The sequence below is a fragment of the Glycine max genome, chromosome 11, assembly GCF_000004515.6.
Source record: "Glycine max cultivar Williams 82 chromosome 11, Glycine_max_v4.0, whole genome shotgun sequence".
Classification (NCBI taxonomy): domain Eukaryota; kingdom Viridiplantae; phylum Streptophyta; class Magnoliopsida; order Fabales; family Fabaceae; genus Glycine; species Glycine max.
This window is the reverse complement of record NC_038247.2, coordinates 35,411,429-35,431,740: the sequence shown is the minus strand read 5'-3', so window position 1 is coordinate 35,431,740 and position 20,312 is coordinate 35,411,429. Positions and strand designations below refer to the sequence as shown.

Below are 20,312 nucleotides of genomic sequence, written 5' to 3'. Positions count from 1 at the left end.
GGACATAAAATTATCATTCTATTCCTAGCAATGATTTTCTTATGAAATCCTTTCTTTTTGTTCTATTAGAAGTTACCCTCTTCCGAACGTCTAACCCCTAAAATCAATGCATGCATACCTTCTTTAAATCTTATTTAGAAGTTACTCTCTCCCGAGTGTCTAACCCCTAACAGAATATAAAGATGAATAATGCAGGATAAAAACAAAAAAGATAATAGAATAGAAAACACCTTTGCATTAATAAATAGTGAATACATCATACATCGCTTGACTTTTAGCCACTCATGGTCATTGAGGACTTTACAATGGATGAGGTATAATAACTAATGGGATAAGAGGGGTAAAAGAAAGAAAGGGAGTAAATGAAACCCCTAGGAGAGGGGGTTATGTGGTGTTCTTTTCTGCTTGGCTTGCCTCCTTTTTGTATTTATTATAGTGGACTTGGGTTTGATGCTAGAAATCTTCCTTTTTGATATTTTCGATATTTTTTGAATTTGTCTTGTTTTTAATCATATTTTCTTGAGACTTCCTGATATTTTTGGATATTTTCTCGATCTTTTCCTCTTTTAATCTCTCCTTATCATATCTCAAGCCATAAATAAGAAAAATATCAAATCTTAATATTTAAGCCAAAGATAACTGCTAAATAAATATTTTTAAAGATATTTTCAATATATTTTTATTATCAAAATAACTCACATTTACCCGTTATCAAAATGCTAAGTTTTCATTTTTTAACGTTTAATTACTAAAATTGGTAAGAAAAATCATTATAACATTTAAGTAGATATAGATTGGATATGACTAAGTACATATCCACTTAAATGGATTGGATCTTGAATCCAAATTATTTTTGAAAAAAATATGGATATAGATTTCAGATCCAATCCATTTAAGTTGATATGGATTGGATTCTTAAAAATCCAATCCATGCCCACCCCAAAGGGGACCCATTATACCCCTATCTCTTTCTTTGTTTATCTTTAGCATTTTGAGTTATGTATAGGACTGAGAAAAGTTTTCATTCATGATCATTTATGATTCTTCATCCTTTAAAAAATAAACGTTTGAAACATTAAATGTTATACTTAATGACTTTTTGGGAGACTTTGTTTCACGAGATCTTCCTGACCTATATCTTTGTATTCTCTCATTGGTAATCGAAAAACATCTTGTGTGCAAATTTTTTAAATGGTATAAATAAGTCTTATGATATTCAATTAAAGCTTTTAAGATTTTTTTAAGAGGGCAATAAAATTTGGTGGTATTCAATTAAGATTTTTTATAACTTATAAAAAGTCTTTTGGTATTCAAAAATATACAAATTTCGATTATTTTTTTTTAAGAAGGATTTTGATGGATTTCATCAAATTTTTTAGTATAAAACATCCATCAAACAATCTCATCCAAACCCTTAATATTTTGTTTACCAAACTTTCTTCTCTTTCATCACACATATCATCTCTCTTCAATATTCTTCAAGATGTGTATGCCATATATGTTTCTCTTATTCTTTTAGAATAAAAAATGTCAAATATACACATTTCCTATGCACTTTTTCGTTTGTTTTTTAAATTAAATTAATGTTTGTCTTATGTGTTAAAGCTAATCATATTTTCCTTACATTGACTATGTTCATCACCTACTTGACATAATATTTTCATGACTGTCACCCTTAATTTCGTCATCCACATAACTCATAATCCTCTTACAAATTTTTCACCCTTACCACTTCCTTCTGGTTTATGCTTATTATTATACTCCATTTAAACATGTCATTGAATTTATCATGAAATAATTATAATAATTAATAAAAAATCGAAAAACTAATGTATAATTTTAAATCTATTGTTCTAATCTAAAAGTAAGAATGAGAAGGTATTATTGTAACAAGAATTAATATATGAGGACATAAGATTAGAATCAATTTAATTATTAAAAGATTAAAAAACTATATTGATTTTACGTTTTTTTATTCAAATTTTATCATTTTTTATTACTTCTTTCCGAAATTCTTGTAATTTTGAATGTTTTTAAAAATTTATAAAATCTTTTTAAATCTTATAAACTTATAAAGTTTTTTCAGATACTTTAAATTCTTATTATATAAATTTATTAAAATCCAAACTATCAATAAAAAAATTTACTAAGTGATAATATTCCTGAAACCTTTAAAATCTATGAGACTTTTTTATGTTAAAATAATCTTTTGAAATTATAATCCAATATATTTTCTTAAATTGTTCTAGATTGAAAATTAAACTAAATTTAAATTTTAAATCAAACACATTAGACTGAAAAATTAAGAAAATCCAAATGATTGAATGCTTTATTCTCGTACATAGATTTGACGTTAAATTGCGAAGTGATTGAAACAAAATAACTTTTCTAGTTATCCACAGTTGACATTTATTTTAGCAAAGAGACTATGATACAAAAACCAACTTTGGACGAAACTCAACGACAAGGCATCACACAGTTATAGCAAATGCCTTGAAGAATGAAGATGTCAGCTTTTGCATATTCTTTTTCTCATGGTCACACACAACCATATAGCACAACAACGAGACACAAAGAAGAAAAGAATAATTCTGACTTAGAGATACCATTCACATTGTTCATGGCAAAGCTAGGTTCTTCCTCAATTCATGCGCCTCTGTAATGGGGCCATTTTTACCCCCAAAAGTTATGTCACGAATCACTAAACATGATAATAATAATAATGTACACGTAAATAGCTAAGCATATAAATTGAGAATGAGGCACATCTCCATAGAGCAACAACCACATACCATCTTCCTTCAGGACTTTCCAAAACCTTAATTCCTTCATTATTATTATTATTATTTCTCTCTTGAAATGGCTTCTTCACCGCTCTTGACAGGCAAAGAATTGGTAACCAATGACATGCCTGATAATGCAATGAGGCCAAGTTGGTACCATGTGAAGAGGTGCTTTGCTAAGTACATTGAGAAGGGGAGAAGGATTATGAAACTTCATGACTTGATGGAAGAAATGGAGCTTGTCATAGATAACAACAATGAGAGGAATCAAGTGTTGGAGGGGAACCTTGGCTTCTTATTGAGTTGTACACAGGTTTTTACTTTACTTTTTTATTTTTTATTCACCTTGTGAATGTTATAATGTGACATTATTATTAGCCTCTGGATTTTAATGTTGGACACTTGATATACTTGCAGGAAGCTGCTGTTGATCCACCTTATGTTGCCTTTGCAGTAAGGCCAAATCCTGGAGTTTGGGAATTTGTAAGAGTGAGCTCTGAAGATCTTTCAGTTGAACCTATATCCTCCACAGATTACCTCAAATTCAAGGAAAGTGTGTATGACGAAGAATGGTATGTCATGTTTCTTCATTTTTATAAGTTTCAACCATTTTTGCCTTCTTTGCATTGATTAACCTTCTAAACAACTTCTGTCAGTGTCACCCTTCTCCCCTCATTTTCATTTATTTTCTTAACAATGCTTAATCACCCCAATTCAGATAATGCATTATTATTTTTAATCAATGATAATAGGTAATTTAAAGATATTCACTAGTTATTGTTATTTAAGACAATCTAGTAGCATTGTGTAGTAGCCTAATAGCAATTTATGAACTTAAAAAATTTCTGCCACTTAATTTCTCATCAATGATTATCTATTTCCACTTTTCCCTTTGTATGGATATTAAAGCTACACAACTGAAATTTCCTCTACCCTGACAAGTGACAACCAGCAGAAATGTAGCTTTGATTCTTAAAATGACGTGAAAAACTACACAGAAAAATTCTATAGTATTTCCAAAGTTGGTCCAGCTCAATATTTACGGACAACAAATAATAAATTGTAAGCAAATTCTTAAGCAACAATTTACAAGGATTGAGGGGGAAAATAGAAAAAGAAGTCTCACAGGTGATTAGATTAGTAATCATAATTTATTTTATACTGTAATTAACTTAAAGCTAGTACGCTATAAATCATATATCACAGCAAGTAATAAATTGAAGTATGTCATTGTCATATCATATTAATATACAGTGTTTTCTTTAAGTGTAGGACTAGAGATGCACTAGCCCAATATAACAACTCAAGTGTTCAATATTTGTACCTTGCCACATGAAAGTAGTCTACAACAGCTAGATATGTTTCGGCAACAATCTATTGATCATTAACTTGGGTTTATGTTTCAGGGCAAACGATGAAAACTCATTTGAAGCAGATTTTGGAGCATTTGATTTCCCTATTCCAAACATAACCCTGCCTTCTTCAATTGGAAATGGACTCCATTTCGTTTCAAAGTTCTTAACTTCAAGGTTTAGTGGGAAACTAACAAAAACACAACCTATAGTGGACTACTTAGTATCACTAAACCATCAAGGAGAAGTAAGTGGAATAGCACAACATCAAACTTGATAAAACATTACCAACGACTTTCTTTTTTTTCCTTTAAACATACTTTTGTCATTAATCATCCCTTTTGTCATCTACAATGGTAGAGCCTGATGATCAGTGATACCCTTAGTTCTGCTGCAAAGCTTCAGCTGGCACTGATGGTGGCTGATGGACATCTCTCAGCACTTCCCAAGGATGCCCCTTATCAGGATTTTGAGCCAAAGTAAACCCCTTCATGTTTCTTAAAATTGTACTATATTTTTACTTACTAATTTAATAATCAATATCATTTTCACTCATAGGCTCAAGGAGTGGGGTTTTGAGAGAGGATGGGGAGATACTGCAGGAAGAGTGAAGGAGACAATGGGAACTCTATCAGAAATACTACAAGCTCCAGATGCAGTGAATTTGGAGAAGTTTTTTAGCAGGGTTCCTACAATTTTCAATGTTGTGATATTCTCTATACATGGTTATTTTGGACAAGCAGATGTTCTTGGCTTGCCAGACACCGGTGGACAGGTAACATTTCTTAACTTGAGTTATTAAGTGAGAATCTTGGAAATGAATTTACAATCCTTGCCAACTTTAACATTGTGCAATTTGGAACAGGTAGTTTACATACTGGATCAAGTTAGAGCTCTTGAAGCTGAGTTGTTGCTCAGAATTAAGCAACAAGGTCTAAATGTAAAGCCTCAGATTCTTGTAGTAAGTTATCAAACATACAAGTGATCCCTTTCTATATATGTACAACTTACTTTTTAATAGAATTATGCAAGTATATTATTGGCCATGACAGGTCACAAGGCTCATCCCTGATGCTCAAGGAACCAAGTGTAATCAGGAGTTGGAACCAATCATTGATACCAAACACTCCAACATTCTACGAGTTCCTTTTCACACAGATAAAGGAATCTTGCGCCAATGGGTCTCTCGCTTTGACATTTATCCTTATCTTGAGAGGTTTACTAAGGTATATATATGCTAACACTTGTTCGGTAGCTTCTACCTGTAATGAATTTTGCTATCCGATCAGTTTATGGTTTTTGTTAATAGGATGCCACAGTCAAGATTCTCAACCTCATGGATGGAAAACCAGATCTTATTATTGGAAATTACACTGATGGGAATTTGGTAGCATCTCTTATGGCTAACAAACTTAGGATAACTCAGGTTACTACCCTCTTATTGAAAATTTCCTGTTCAGCAACTTTTGTGGCTGTAAGGATGTCCTTGTTGCTGTATAAATTAATTCCTCAGGTTGCTTGGAAACCAGGGAACTGTTGCACATGCTTTAGAGAAGACTAAGTATGAAGATTCAGATGTCAAGTGGAAAGAATTAGATCCCAAGTATCACTTCTCTTGTCAATTCATGGCTGATACAATTGCAATGAATGCATCAGATTTCATCATAACCAGCACCTATCAGGAAATTGCAGGAAGGTTAGAAATATTTTTTGACATCCTTTCTCTTGATTGCCTGGAAAATGGAATTTTGTCTGGCACACTCAAGAAATTTACTTACATAGTTTATAAAATAGTACCAATATCAAAATTGATAGAAACAAGAGAATTAATAAAACAAAGAAGAAAAATCAATTGAAGTTTGTAACATATTTAGTTCTGAAAGTTCTTGTTTGCAGCAAAGATAGACCAGGACAATATGAAAGTCATGCTGCATTTACACTCCCAGGGCTGTGTAGGGTTGTTTCAGGGATAAATGTATTTGATCCCAAGTTCAACATAGCTGCACCTGGAGCTGACCAGTCTGTCTATTTCCCTTACACAGACAAAGTCAAAAGACTCACTCAATTTTTTCCTGCCATTGAAGACCTGTTGTACAGTAAAGTGGATACCAATGAGCATATGTAAGACTCAGTTGCTGCTTTGTTTGTGTTTAATGTTTAGATAAGAATTACTATATTCTTCCAAAATGGTTAATTTTCTCTGCTGAATATATATCTTTGAAGCAGTGGATATCTAGAAAACAGGAGAAAACCTATAATCTTCTCAATGGCAAGGTTTGATGTTGTGAAGAACTTGACCGGTTTAGTTGAGTGGTATGGGAATAACCAAAGACTGAGAAAGATGGTGAACCTTGTCATAGTTGGAGGCTTCTTTGACCCTTTGAAATCCAAAGATAGGGAGGAAATGACAGAGATAAGAAAGATGCATGATTTGGTAGCAAAGTATCAACTCAAGGGTCAATTCAGATGGATTGCTGCACAAACTGATCGATATCGAAATGGAGAGCTATACCGCTTCATTGCTGACACAAAGGGAGCTTTTGTGCAGCCTGCTTTGTATGAAGCATTTGGTCTCACTGTCATTGAAGCTATGAACTGTGGTTTGCCTACTTTTGCTACCAACCAAGGAGGTCCAGCAGAAATCATTGTTGACGGGATCTCCGGCTTCCACATTGATCCTCACAATGGAGAAGAATCAAGCAACAAAATTGCTGATTTTTTTGAAAAATGCTTACAAGATTCAGCACATTGGAATAGAATTTCAGCAGCCGGATTGCAACGCATAAATGAATGGTAAACATGTGCAACATCAATTTCATAGATTACTATTTCTGTAGTACGCAAACTATAATGCATTGGTAGCAACATTTAATCAAATTCCATTTTGATGCCTTTGTTTTGTAGCTATACATGGAAGATCTATGCAAACAAGATGTTGAACATGGGGAGCAGTTATACCTTCTGGAGGCGGGTGAATAATGAACAAAAAGAGGCAAAGCAAAGATACATCAAGATGTTCTACAATCTTATGTACAAGAATTTGGTAAGTCAGCATATTTTGTTGTTAGAAACAAATACAGAACAATTATTGTCATACAATAAGAATAACTACCACTTTTGATGTGTCAATGCTACAGGTGAAGACTGTACCTGTTCCAAATCATGAACCTCAACAACCACAACCAGTGGTGTCCAAGAAGCAAAGTGTCAAAAAACAAGGCACAAGGTATGCTGCACCATCAATAAAGATTTTTTTTAGCAACAAAATTGAAGTTACTTAAAATGTTGAACTTCCTCTAACATCTTTTTTCCTTCTCCCCCCTTTTTTCCTCTTTCTTGCTGCAGCAAACGTTCACAGTCTGGATTGCAAAGGTAAGATTTAACTAATTAATTGTCTTGGATTAGTTCATGATTTTCACATGTGCATAAACTTACGAAATTCTTGCTTCTTTTCAGCTTATTTGGAGCTTAATGGCCTTAAGTCTCAATCACAAAGCAGTAAGCAAGTCAATTTCTAGGGTATATCATGGGACACGACTCATCAGTGATATCTTTCTTTGATCTTTTATTCTATATATATATATATATCTCATGTTCTTAAAAAAGAAATTCTGTATTACTACAAGATGACAACTATTTCTTTGTGATCAATAAGATTTGTGAGGAGACCTAAATGAAAACATACAGAAAGATAGACAACTGTGGCGCAATAACCTTGTAGCTTACCTTTTTTGTTTTACTTAAATGAATATATTAAGATTATGTTTGACAAAATTAGTTGAAAGTTGAAAATCTATAATTAAAAACTTTTAAGTTAATTTATTAATCATAAGTATTTGATAAAATTAAGTGTTAAAATAATCAAAAAATATAAAATGACATAAATAACACATTTTAAAAAATAATAAGAAAATCAAATAAATATTTTAAGAATAAAAACAAAATAAAGTATAAAAGATCAGAAGCTAAAAGTTAGCGTTTCATAAAAAATTACTTCAAATGACTCTTAAAAATATATTAGAATTTACTAAAAGAATGATATAAACTATTTAAAAAAATTTATTTATCAAATAATTAAACAAATTTTTTAACTAATAAAAAAAAGTTAAAATTGATGTACCATAGCGTAAATAAATATTAACAAAGGACTTCAATATTATTTTTTAAGGGGGCAATAAAAAAATCTTAACTTAGAAAATAACATTTAAATTTTGACATGCATAACACACAAGAAATTTAATTTGTAACTAACATTTTTTTATTAGCAAAAGTTATATATAATTGTATTGAGCTTAATTAAGAGATACTAAATGTGTAATAACCAATAAAAAAAAATAAAAAAGTAAAAAAAAATAGCAGCATGCAGAAGAATTTTATTTCCTCTCAAACACGAATTAATTCACTAAAATTTGGTTCGCTATTCATTACCAACCTAATTGATGCAACTAAGTACAAAAAGAAACTAATTATACAGGGGATCTGTACTTCAGGGTGCCTTTTTATAGACGTACAAGGGAAATATTAAAATTAAATGGTACAAGTTGTAATAAATGATTAAAACTAATTATTTTAATAAGTGATCAAGGAAAGAAATTATTTTAATAAGTGTTTGGATGGAGAAATTGAAAATTCTGAGAAATTTTAAATGTTAAGAATTTCAAATACTTCAATTGAAATTCTTTTATTCTCAAAATTTTGTATTTGGATAAAAAAATTAAAATTATGAGGATGAAAAAAATGAATGAAAAAAGAGAAGATATTGTTGATGTGTTAGTTATACGTGTTCCTCTAAGTTTATAACCAATGGATATTTTAGGAGTTCAGATGGAATTTCTTGATGACAATTGTAAGAAGAGAATTTCAATTTCTCACCTTTTAGAAGGAAATTGAAATTCCAGATTTTTAGTTGTTTAAAATTCTGTTTTAAAATTCCAAAAATTTTAAATTTTTCATAAAAAGTATCCAAATAATGAATTCTAAATTACAAAAATTCAAATTCTCTTATAAATTACTTTTCTTAGTTAAAATTCTTTATTCAAACGCACTCTTAAAGAAATTAAAATTTTAAATTACTTTCCTCAATTAAAATTCTGTATCCAAACGCATTCAAAGAGAATTCAAAAGTATACAGAACATCGTCTAATACAAAAATAAAATAGAATGTCGTCGTCTCCTCCTTTGGTTTATTTTTGTCATCTTTATTTAAAATAAAAGATACTATTTACAAAATAAAATCCTAATTAAAAGAAACCATCAACCCTAGTCTAAATCGATGGTAGTTCTTCAGTAGCTACATGATTTCAAAACATCGATGCAGTGTTTATGTTACAAGGACTTTATTTCGAAAATGATACTTGGCTCAACTGTAATAACCGATTATCATGTTGTATCAGTTTCCGATAGTATTTGTCAAGATCTCCTGGAGGAAAACCAAGGGAATGTACCCTGTTCAAAAGGAATAGTTAATAATAAAGATAATCATACCAATAAAATAAAATAAATAAATAAATATAAAGGAATGCATACTGGTGTTTCAAAGCATGACCTCCCGTGAAGTCATTTGATGGCTCCCATTTAGGATGACTTCGTGGATTTGGTGGATCAATGTGGCGAAAGAATGTGGGTGCCTTAGCCAGCTGATGCAAAAAAAAAAGGTACATGTTGGTGCCTTAACCAGCTGATGAAAAAAAAGTAAGTCACTGAAAATAGGAAAATATACCTTAATTTGAAGAATTCCATGCTTATTTTCTTCTATAATGGCTCGCATGGCCAAAATGTTCTGCCATGGTACTTCAATCTTGTACTTAATCCCACCATGTATATCAAATATCTCCCAGGCAAGTCTTTTTGTAGCATAGTAAAATCCAACCATCAAAGTACCTTTATGTGTAGCCAAAAACTGTACATGTACATTTATGCATGAAATTTAATTTTAAACATAAAGAATTGAGTATTATTTTTAATAAAACCCAAATTATTTCTGCATTCAGTATCATAACTTACCTTATATTCTCCAATCCTAAGACCAGTAGCAGGAAAAATATCAGCCCGTAAATCATTAGGTATTAAAGGTGCACTTTTCCTTTTTCTTTCATAACTAGCATTCACGGTATCCTCTATTGATTTGATTGTAGACTCTTGTAGTGTCAATCCGATCGGTGGCGGTTTGTCGATATTCTGCTTCAAATTCGAGATGAGCTGCTCTTTCTGTACACAACATTATTCAAAGTATACATAAGTTTAATCACATCAAATATTTCGAATAATAAAATTAAATATATAAAAGTGGGAAAAATAATCATTTGTATAAATGTATACAACATTATTTAATCAAATATATTAATTCGAGATGAGCTGCTCTTTCTGTACACAACATTATTTAATCAAATATATTTTTTTAATGCAAATCTTTTTATTAATTAAAATTTATTAAAAATTATAAAAGTAGGAAAAATAATCATTTGTATAAAAGATTATTGACGTGGACGAGCAATAATTTATCCTCTAGGGTGTAGTGGTGGTCTTGTTAACCTCAGAGTTAACTTTTTATATTAAAAACTTGAGAGGAATAAGAATCTAATTAACTAGAGAAATTTAATCCATCATGAACAAAAAAATTTATGGAATGAAAAAATTGAAACAAAAGAGGTACATACATATACTGTTAGTGTTGCGTTCAGAGCATTCGCTGCTGCAGCAGTGCTATTAATCGTGCTTCGAAACTGAGTATTCGGAGGGCTTCGTCGTGGATTGGCTTCGTCATTGGCATCGTAAGAACGTGGCCTCTTGTTCATCTTAGACCTGTGATTTAGGTTACAAAACAATATTAGTTTATATAACTAATAATTAACGAAGAGAATCGAAAACATGAAAGTATTTTTTGGTAGAAACAAGTTGTGAAAGAATCGAAGGAGGATAGAGCTGTTAAGCAAACCGGTGTTGCATTGCTTCGTCTTTGGAAGAAAGTGATGAAGAGCGTGAGGTGTTGGTTCTTCTGCGGTAACTTTAACTTCACGTAAACTTGCTTAAACTTAAACCCTAGTTATGACTTATGATGGGTTCATTCATTTGTTAGCTATTTATAGAAAGGAATAGGGCGGGAGATTTTGCCTCCAAAATTTTTTAAAAAAATTCCATGCACGTGAAATAATAATACTAATTAAATGATAATTCATTCATTCAAATTGGCGGTCATGATAAAAAAATAAGAAAATCTGTAAGGATATTGATTTTTCTTTCCTTTTTTTTGGGAATCTTTAAGTATATTGATATGATAAGATAGAATAATATGATATGGTTATTTAATGGTTCAATTAATAAAGATAAAATCTGTAATGTAGATGTTGGGTGTAAAATTTCGAATGCACGTTTTTGTTTTTCCATGAATAAAAGCTCTTTCTTTTTATTGGAGAAATAGAATATAAACCTACCCTCATGTTTTTTCAATGAAAAAAAAAAAAGAGCAAAAAAAGCATGATCGAAGCAATTAAACCTCAAATAAGGTGGGAATTTTTTTTAATTTAGAGGGACGACTACTTGGAGAACTTCATAAAAAATTGTGACGACTCTTTATCGCGAGGGTAACTAATTATAAATACTGATAATTAGTTTTTTTTTTCTTTCTGAATATACTGATAATTAGTAAGTAGTAACATCTTAAGAAAATTATTGTACTCCAAAAGTTATAATCCAAAATAAGGGATAGACATATAGACATGAATCAGAGAAATTATTTTATGGTGTGGGATTATATGATCTCAATCAATTTTTACTTAATATTTAACCATCTTACTTGGAGATTGGACAGACTATGATGCCATATCATACAACAATTTCTCCATAAATCGCTAATTGGTATTATTTATTAAGGAACAGGAATTCTTTCTTTAACCCAAGGAGATGAAATGTTTGTTCAAGTATATATGGTTAAATTGTCACCAGAAATAGGTAGAATTCTCATGTGTGTCAAGCTATAGATACTAGTTGCTGACTGAAAATAATAATAACAACAATAAAATACAAAGTATAAATCCTAAATTCAAAAATTGGGATTAAAAATAAAAAAAAAAATAGTGTTGACGGTTGACTGTTGATTGTTTATAACACTATACCTATTTTTGAACTTGAAAGATAATCATCCACATGCTACTATGGTAGGCTCCATTGCTGTGGATGTGTCCCTATCACACATTTCGGGACCAATGTTTATAGGTACTTCTCCCTGCAAGATGAATTAGCATGAGATGTTGAAAATACAACAAAGCATCTTGCAATTTCTTTAACTTTAAGCTGCAGTGAGAATATACCTTTGCAATGTTCCTAAAATATGTCATTGTGTAATTTCCAGTGGGAAATAAAACTTCAATAAGATCTGCTAGTGCCAATTGAGGTTGGGACACAGCTCCATTATACCAGTCTTCACATACATAAATATATATTAATGAAAAGTAAGTTATCAATATCAAGTAGCACAAGCTTCATGCAAAAATAGAAAATGAACTCAAATGATCAATTGGATTTTCTAAACTACCATGATAAGACTAAAGAGGGCTTTCTTTTTCTTGGTCACTAAAGCAAGGAATAAATATTGAGTAGGTACTTTACTAGAAAAATCATGTAGAAAACATCTTTCAAATAACACCGAAGTTAAATTAAAAGGTAAATTTAAAGCTAGTGAATTTGTCATATCAGTCATTAAAATTCAACACACTTGTGTATATGTAAGAGACACATGCATAATGCATTTGATAAATGCATTTTGGATTGACATACTTACCAAGAGCTACAGAATTATAAACCCTTTTGTCATATCTCCATAGACTTGTGTTTGAAATAAAGGAAAAACAAGAACGATCTTCAACATTTAGATTTTGGATAAATGCTGACATGGTGTAGTTGACTGGATCAGATGTTAGTGTTTCATCAATGACTACTTCCGCAGTCTGCATGAGAAATAATGTTTAATCAACAAAAACTAATAAACAAAAAGAAATTTAAGGCAATGAAAAAAACCCCCTCTGTTTTTCAATTCTTGGAATTACTTTCAATTCCAACAAATTAGAATGTAGGTCTATGTAAAAAGCATCATGCATCATCTCATGTTAATGGACTATTCCATTAGTATGGAAAATAGATTTACACTATCTGTATATCATGCAGTTAACTAATGTAGAGGCAATCCTAATCCTAATCCTAAGCCTAATGCTTTACATTATTTTCCTGATACCATATGACATTTTTTATTGATATAGCTTAGAAAACTTTCTTTTTCAAGAAGTTCTACTAAGTACAGGCTTTACATAATTTAGATTTCCAATAATATTAGTTACTCAATGTTCTGATACTGCATATAATTCAACTTACACATAGGATGGCATGAAATTCCTCCAAGTCATCAGGATCAGAGACATTGTAAGTGTTTTTGTTGGCACCCAAAATCTCTCCGCCTGCATCTTGCACGTACTGTTTGCAAAGTTTGCACAACAAAAGTTTAGAAAGTGATAACCAAAAAAAAAAGTATAAGCGCTAAAATGCAATAAGAAAGTGATTGAAAAATATGAAGTATGAGCAGTATAATAGTGCAAATTTACAACTCAAGCATTTAATCAATGGGAACTGGTTGCTAATAATAATGAAGAAAATAGTTATAGTTTAGAAACATCACTCATGCCATATTTAATTTCTCTAACAGCTATGTTCTGATACCTTCAATTGATACTTTTCCTGTGTAAAAGACCAAAGACCCTGAAATGATGAAATTTCAGATGTTAATGCATTTTTATCCATGAACAAAAGGCTAAAAGCCATGTTCAGTAGTTGGCTCCAAATGATTTGAAGAGAGAAAAAGAGAAACAATTTTGAAAGGGCTAATAGAGGTTAGAGGGTCTATTGCTTTTGTTTAGATGCTAAAACAACAGCATCCTTATGTGCAAATTGTAACAAAGTTCCAGGAAAGGTACATGGAAGATTGTTTTTAAGAAGTAGGAAAGAATTAGGTAATGCTATGTGTGCTATCAAAGATACATACATTTTTATACCTCATCCAAGCTACCGTTGGCTTGAATGTTGTCCTAGTTGTGGCAACTTTAGCCAAGCACAAATAGTTCACCTTAACCTACAAGATAGCAAATCACTTGGTCAGACTAACATGTATCACAAAATCTAATCAGTTATTAGCACAGAAAATTATAAAAAAGATGGTTAAGTAATCTCCAAATGCAACTTTTAGCTTATGCACACAAACTTGTGAATTTTAAAGTAAACTTATGGCACAAGAAGTAGAGGCATGTTGCCACCTGTTGATGCATTCCACATTTAAATTTCTGTGCTAGGTATGTAAATGTGTGACTGAATTCTAATGATTTAACTAATGGAAGTTTTCAGCTCTGTTTTATCCCAGAGAAACTGGTCCCACATTTTCATGTTCAGAAATTAATGGTGTGATGTTCAAAAGATGAAAGAAGTTGGAAATTTATGTGTTTGATATCTGGAGCAAACCGTCTGCACAAGCACCTAAAAGGCCACAAAAGGAGAATTAGTTATGGTGGGTCTGTTTGATAATGTAGTTAAATTCTACTATGTTTATCTTGTGTTTTATGCTAAAATACTAAATATGTGGCCATTTTTCAACTATATGATTCTCAATCTAATTCTTCTGCCCTTGCACAAATAAATGCATTTTCTGTGCTTTTGTATTCATATGGATTTAATTAAGTTGATAGTAATAGGCTAGCAGCTTACAAGATACATTTTAACAAATAGAAATACAAGAAAAACAGTAGTTTCACCCTAAAGTACAACCGGAAAAGTAATGTAGACTGAAACAATTAAGGACTAGGCAACAAACTGAATTTAATCCTAAAACTTAGTTGACTTCTGTTCAATAATTCTTAGAATCTAATCCCAACAGCTTAGGCTTAGCAAGACCCCAAGTAGAAATTTCTAATAAAAAGGTCCAGTCTAGCACTTGGACTGAACAACATGAAGAACTACAAGGTTACAGAATAATAATGATGGTAGAAGTTGCTGAAAATATATTCAATCGTATAATATTTTAGTTATTCATTGGACTGAGTGGTGTGCTTACTGCTGTATAGACTTGATTGGCTCTAGCTTCAACATTTGCAAAAGCTCCCATGAATTTGATCCATTCTGCTCTCTATCAAAGTAAATGCAGTAAATCTTTAAGCATTCCAAGCACATAAATGGTAAAATATCTCTCTTTTTCATTGATGAGTGTATAAGTTAATATGCATCTTAAATATTTTATGAATCTTTCAAGTAGGTTCTTCATCAGTAATCAGATTAAGTTAGCTGGCAAAACTGGATTAAATACACCATTCTTCCGGAAATCCTTCATGGTACTATGTACCATATGATACAGTGCAAGAAAAATAAGGATGGATGACAACAAATTCCTCCAATGTGCTGCTTGGTAACGGAAAATATAGAGTTAGGTATGCAGTTGTAACTTGTAAGGAATCATCCATGTATTAGCTGGCAATAGTTCTGTTATAGGAATTTTAATTTTTATTTCTTAATTCTTTCTTTTTGAGCAAATAATTATTAAATTAATATCATTTAAGTTTTTGTGCAAATAATATTAAAAGTAATGAATTTATTATGCTTAGTGAATAAAATAAAGCCCAAGGATAATTAATGAAAGCATGACTAATTAAGGAAATGAGGCTAATTAAGGAAAGGAGAATAATTAAGGAAAACAGCCTAATTAAGGAAATGATGATTAATTAATCAACATTCCTATCCAATTAGTAAGTGTATTTGCAACTCCTTTCCAGTAGCTTCTCTTGTGATAAATATATGACAAGTTCTTTATATCTGCATATTATTAATTTTTCAATATCAATGGCATATTGTTGAACTCTTACTCTCCGTTATGGAGGAAAGATTTATCTAATGAATGCCAAAAAATTAAGATTTTAGAGTTAAGACTAAGCTTTGCAAACTGTGACAATTCTCAATCAAAGCTTGGATGGAAAAGGTTTACAGTTTACTGGTTCTTGAAGTAACTATACTATGCACATCTGAAGCATAAGCAAATGTTGGTTTTAGAAACATCCAGGTAATCTATGTCCATGGCACTACCTTAAACATATGTTCTTATCCTTTTGGCTATTGGAAATTTATATGGAGAGTAATTTTTAGTTGCATACCTGCAAAGGAGTATCTTCCATAAATGGAACAAAAGTTGCAAAATTGCAAGCTGGCTGCTGATCAGTGTCACTAAGAAAGTATGAAGAGAACTCTGCAAGCTTTTGGTAATCACTATTATTGAACATTTCTAGCTGTCCTCCTTGATACAGTTTCAACACACATGGAGAAGCCACATAGTCTGAGGTTATGCCTTTCAAGCTCTCCACTAAACCTAAAAGCTGCTCAAAACAAGAATATGAAGAAATAAGAAGGCAAAGAGGGAATGCAAACTCTTCTATCTTGTTCTTGGCAAAACACAACAAAACCGTTTAATATGTAAACTTGCAGTAATAAGGGATTCTCACCTCTACAAAGGAGACTTGAGTTCCAATCCCAGATGAAAAAGAAAAAAGTTTGTCAGAACATAGGTGAAAAAGATACAATAACAGTATAAATTTGCTGGTCAAGAAAAAGAATGATTAAATTGAATTGCCAAATCATTTGGTTTAGCATCGGCTCGTTGAGCTGATTTCTAATTTGCTTTGGTGAATAAATGTATGATTTGTGGTATTATATGCTATAGATTCTTGATTCCAGAGAAAAAGAAAATGAACAAGGTGAGTGAGACAGAGTAGGGAGATAGGAATATGCTCGGCATACCCGGAAAAAAAGTTGTATCAACAGAATAGTTTGACAATGGAATGACAAATGATTTGATTCTTGATGTGCAATATTTAGTCCTTGATGCAATCCTTGAATTATTCTGCCAGAATTGATGGAAGAAAATTGAGTAGGCTAGAAACACAGCATAGCATGAAAAATTCAGCAAACATGAAAAATAGTAATTTGTATGTTTGATTCCATATTTCCAACAGAAGAAACGACAGAGTCAATTTAAGTAAACAGAACGTGGTATCTTCCTTTACAGGTTATTATTATTATTATTAACTGGTATACTAATATAAGATCTATTTTAAAATTCCCCTATCTTTCATTAGAAATGACTTTGGCACTTAGCTAATACAGGTAGCTACTGTCCCTAATCAAATTGTTAAAAAAATACGATCTGGGCAGCTAGATAGGTTGATCATACAAATGTATTAAACATAACGATCAATTTGTTGTCTTTTGCCTTAAAAATTGATCAATTTGTTATCTTCACAGAAGACATCATCGTCTCTCTTTTTTTTTTTTTTCAGTTGGAGAAAGTGCTAAAGATAGTCATATTATTTTGATATCAGATATAAAGCCATAACTTATGAAAAACAATTTCTAAAATTATTTTGAATCAACTTATAAAAATGTCATACACACCCTTAATTTTCTTATACTCATGTAAGCTAAAAAATAAAGACACAAGTCCCTATCATTTTTCCATTTCATAATTTTCTTATATAACAAAAAACCAAAGAAAACCTAAGGACCTATGGCTATTAGTACCCTGCCTTACTTAAGAATTCAAAGATAGTAAAAAAAAAGTATATCTCCATACTCACCTGGAGAAGAAGGTAGCTCTGGCCATCAGCAGAATTCTTAATGACTTTGAAGGTCTGGCCATAGTAGATGTGGAAGTTTCCAGCATCTTCCACCTTTGAAAAGTTACCTACTTTCACTGCTGGGGAGGCTCCATGGACACATCCACAGTTAAATAACCAAACCAATGCTAAGAAGGAGAAGGCTTGCAGCCAAGAACTAGAAGGAGCTGAATCCATGAGCTGAATGAGGTACCTCTTGCTATATAAAAATAATGTGATCATTCATTGGAGCTGCTAATTATATTAAGCATGCTTACTCATTATCTTTATTTTAAGCCACTTTTAGAAGGAAAAAAGTTATTTAACTTTTTAGGCATTTATATGATGCTAAACTGCACAAATTCTGTGTGTTGTAGAGGGAGTGGTGCACTTTGCAGCTTTTTCAAGATAAATGGATTGGAACAGTGTTCAAAAAAATGTAAGGCTGGTTTCTTATAGCGGTATGAAATATACAATAAATAGGATGCATATTTTGAATTAAAATAAAATATAAAATATGAATTTCACATTATTTTAGTATTTATTTCTCTCCTTTCTTTCTTTTTTTTTTTTTTCTCTTCAAAGCAACACACTGTCGAGCTTGAAGAGTGAATGAATTGTTGGCATCTAGCTAGTGGGGGGTGTGTACACTTTTTTATATATTTAATTACAAGAGAAGAGGAAACAGTAAGTGGCCCGTGAACCCATCTTTGGGTTGTTTATGTCATCTTTTTCTTCATCACACCTTGTTGTTGGTTCTTACTTAGTTACATCTTTTTCTTTTGTCACTTTCTTTGATACCCTGATGAATGTGAGTGATACACCGGTAATAAATCATCCATGTGCTATGCACTCACCTTTGTTCAACCACTACCCATCTCATTTTCACGTTCAAAATACACCTTGCAGCTTGCACAGGAACAGTTTGTTTTTTGTTTTTTGTTTTAATCCCACCACCGTTAATTCTATTTTAATGTTTTTTCAACCAATCACTCATACGAAGTTAGTTACTTTTTGAAGTTTTTTACCTTAAAAAAAATGGGCATATAAAAAAAGTTGTCATATGGCTTGTTCAGGAAAAACATTAAAAAAAAGTTGTTATCTTGTCACATTCTTACATGCATCGATAAAATATAGTAATTTGAAAATGGCTGTAAAATAATAATTTTTTCAATGACGCGGATCTATATATGCCTAGTGAACAAAAATTCTCTTTTACCAACAAAGATATTAGAATTGAAAGGGCATTATAATAAGGGATTCAAAGTTTTAAACAATTATTAGAAAGTGATATCTTTAATCAGGTAATTATGATAATTTTGTAGTTACTTGATTATCATATTTAAAAGTTTGTCAAAACTGTTATTTTACGTCTTTATATGAAGTGGAAACTTCGTTATAGGCATCATATAGTACATGAATCCAAATTTAACTAATGAAAAAAAAAACTTGTTTTTGTTGATGTAATCATTAGTTGATTTAATCAAAATTTATTTTTCTCTAACGTTAAAGTTTTTTTTTTGTTAAATAGTAATTGAGTAAACAAATAATACTTTCGCAGTATATATCAAAGGCTTCATGATTGGACATGTGAAGATGATCAATCGTCTCGTGATAGCTAGCTTCCCGGATCATGTAGAAATTGACAACTTCGTGTTTGGTGACAAAATCCAACAGAAAAAGATATATGTGCATTGGTTGTTGAGGCTTACAGAATACTATTATTATTCAATGAAGGCTGAATTAAACTAACAATAAAGGATTTAGTTTCTTAAAATGAGAGAGTACATTTACGAGGACATGATCAAGAGCAAGGACAAAGATCTATTTGAAGGACTTGGAGGACCTATGACAAGGGCTAGAGTAAGGAAAGCCAAAAAAGCTCTTCAACAAGTGTTGTCCATACTATTTGAATACAAGCCCAAGTTTCAAGGAGAAAAGTCCAAGGTTGTGAGTTGTATCATGGTCCAAATGGAGGAGGACTAAATGACACCACTTTGTCTCAATTTTAGAGTGTTTAGTTTGTCTAAATAATGGCTCAATCCTTGTAAAGTTGGCTGACAAAAAATATGTTTTGGGTTAATCAACTAAAATGACTTTAGTTAGGTTTAGTTCAAGTTGTAATAAGAGCCCAATTGGCAACCTAGGCATCAGCCTTTTGGGAGACCAAATGGTGGCTGACTTGATGGCTGTTGGGGGTGACCTTTGGTTGCCACAATTTCAGTTACACTCAGTCATTAAGTTCTTTAATTCCCTAGGTTAATGGCATTAAGTTCTTTTAATTCTAGGTTAGTGGGTCATTACTAAAATCTGATGTAAAGCTTCTAGATAAGCTGAACCATTTTATCAATAAACACAAGTTGAGTTTTATTCAAAAAATTAGAGTTTATCTCTTTTATCTTAGTGAGAGTGATTCTCCTAAATTTTTGAGTGATTCAAGAACACCCTGGCTGTATCAAAGGACTTTCACAACCTTTGTGTGTTGCCCTCGCTAGAAAGAGTGATTATTT

General features: G+C 31.4%; 3 protein-coding genes across 3 annotated transcripts; 1 reads left to right on the top strand and 2 right to left on the bottom strand.

Annotated features, from left to right (window-relative positions):
• Nucleotides 1–2,731: 2,731 nt before the first annotated feature.
• On the top strand, nt 2,732–7,848 carry LOC100809674 (sucrose synthase 5). Its single transcript, XM_003537384.5, has 15 exons — nt 2,732–3,096; nt 3,201–3,355; nt 4,190–4,382; nt 4,496–4,614; nt 4,694–4,910; nt 5,001–5,096; nt 5,188–5,361; nt 5,445–5,561; nt 5,665–5,831; nt 6,032–6,256; nt 6,362–6,928; nt 7,040–7,178; nt 7,273–7,361; nt 7,481–7,507; nt 7,592–7,848. The coding sequence occupies exons 1-15, from the start codon at nt 2,860–2,862 to the stop codon at nt 7,605–7,607; spliced, it is 2,538 nt and encodes an 845-aa protein (XP_003537432.2). The 5' UTR covers nt 2,732–2,859; the 3' UTR covers nt 7,608–7,848.
• Nucleotides 7,849–9,303: 1,455 nt separating this feature from the next.
• LOC102667563 (uncharacterized) lies at nt 9,304–11,218 on the bottom strand. The gene is made up of 5 exons (XM_006591251.4): nt 10,792–11,218; nt 10,139–10,342; nt 9,855–10,034; nt 9,662–9,771; nt 9,304–9,580 (listed from the first exon to the last, which is right to left on the bottom strand). Exons 1-5 carry the CDS (start codon nt 10,927–10,929, stop codon nt 9,472–9,474), a joined length of 741 nt encoding a protein of 246 aa, XP_006591314.1. The 5' UTR covers nt 10,930–11,218; the 3' UTR covers nt 9,304–9,471.
• Nucleotides 11,219–11,967: 749 nt separating this feature from the next.
• LOC100809133 (uncharacterized) lies at nt 11,968–18,329 on the bottom strand. The gene is made up of 11 exons (XM_006591250.4): nt 17,785–18,329; nt 16,949–17,051; nt 16,654–16,667; nt 16,309–16,527; nt 15,222–15,293; nt 14,163–14,249; nt 13,841–13,879; nt 13,499–13,597; nt 12,912–13,077; nt 12,442–12,551; nt 11,968–12,356 (listed from the first exon to the last, which is right to left on the bottom strand). Exons 1-11 carry the CDS (start codon nt 18,043–18,045, stop codon nt 12,270–12,272), a joined length of 1,257 nt encoding a protein of 418 aa, XP_006591313.1. The 5' UTR covers nt 18,046–18,329; the 3' UTR covers nt 11,968–12,269.
• Nucleotides 18,330–20,312: the final 1,983 nt, after the last annotated feature.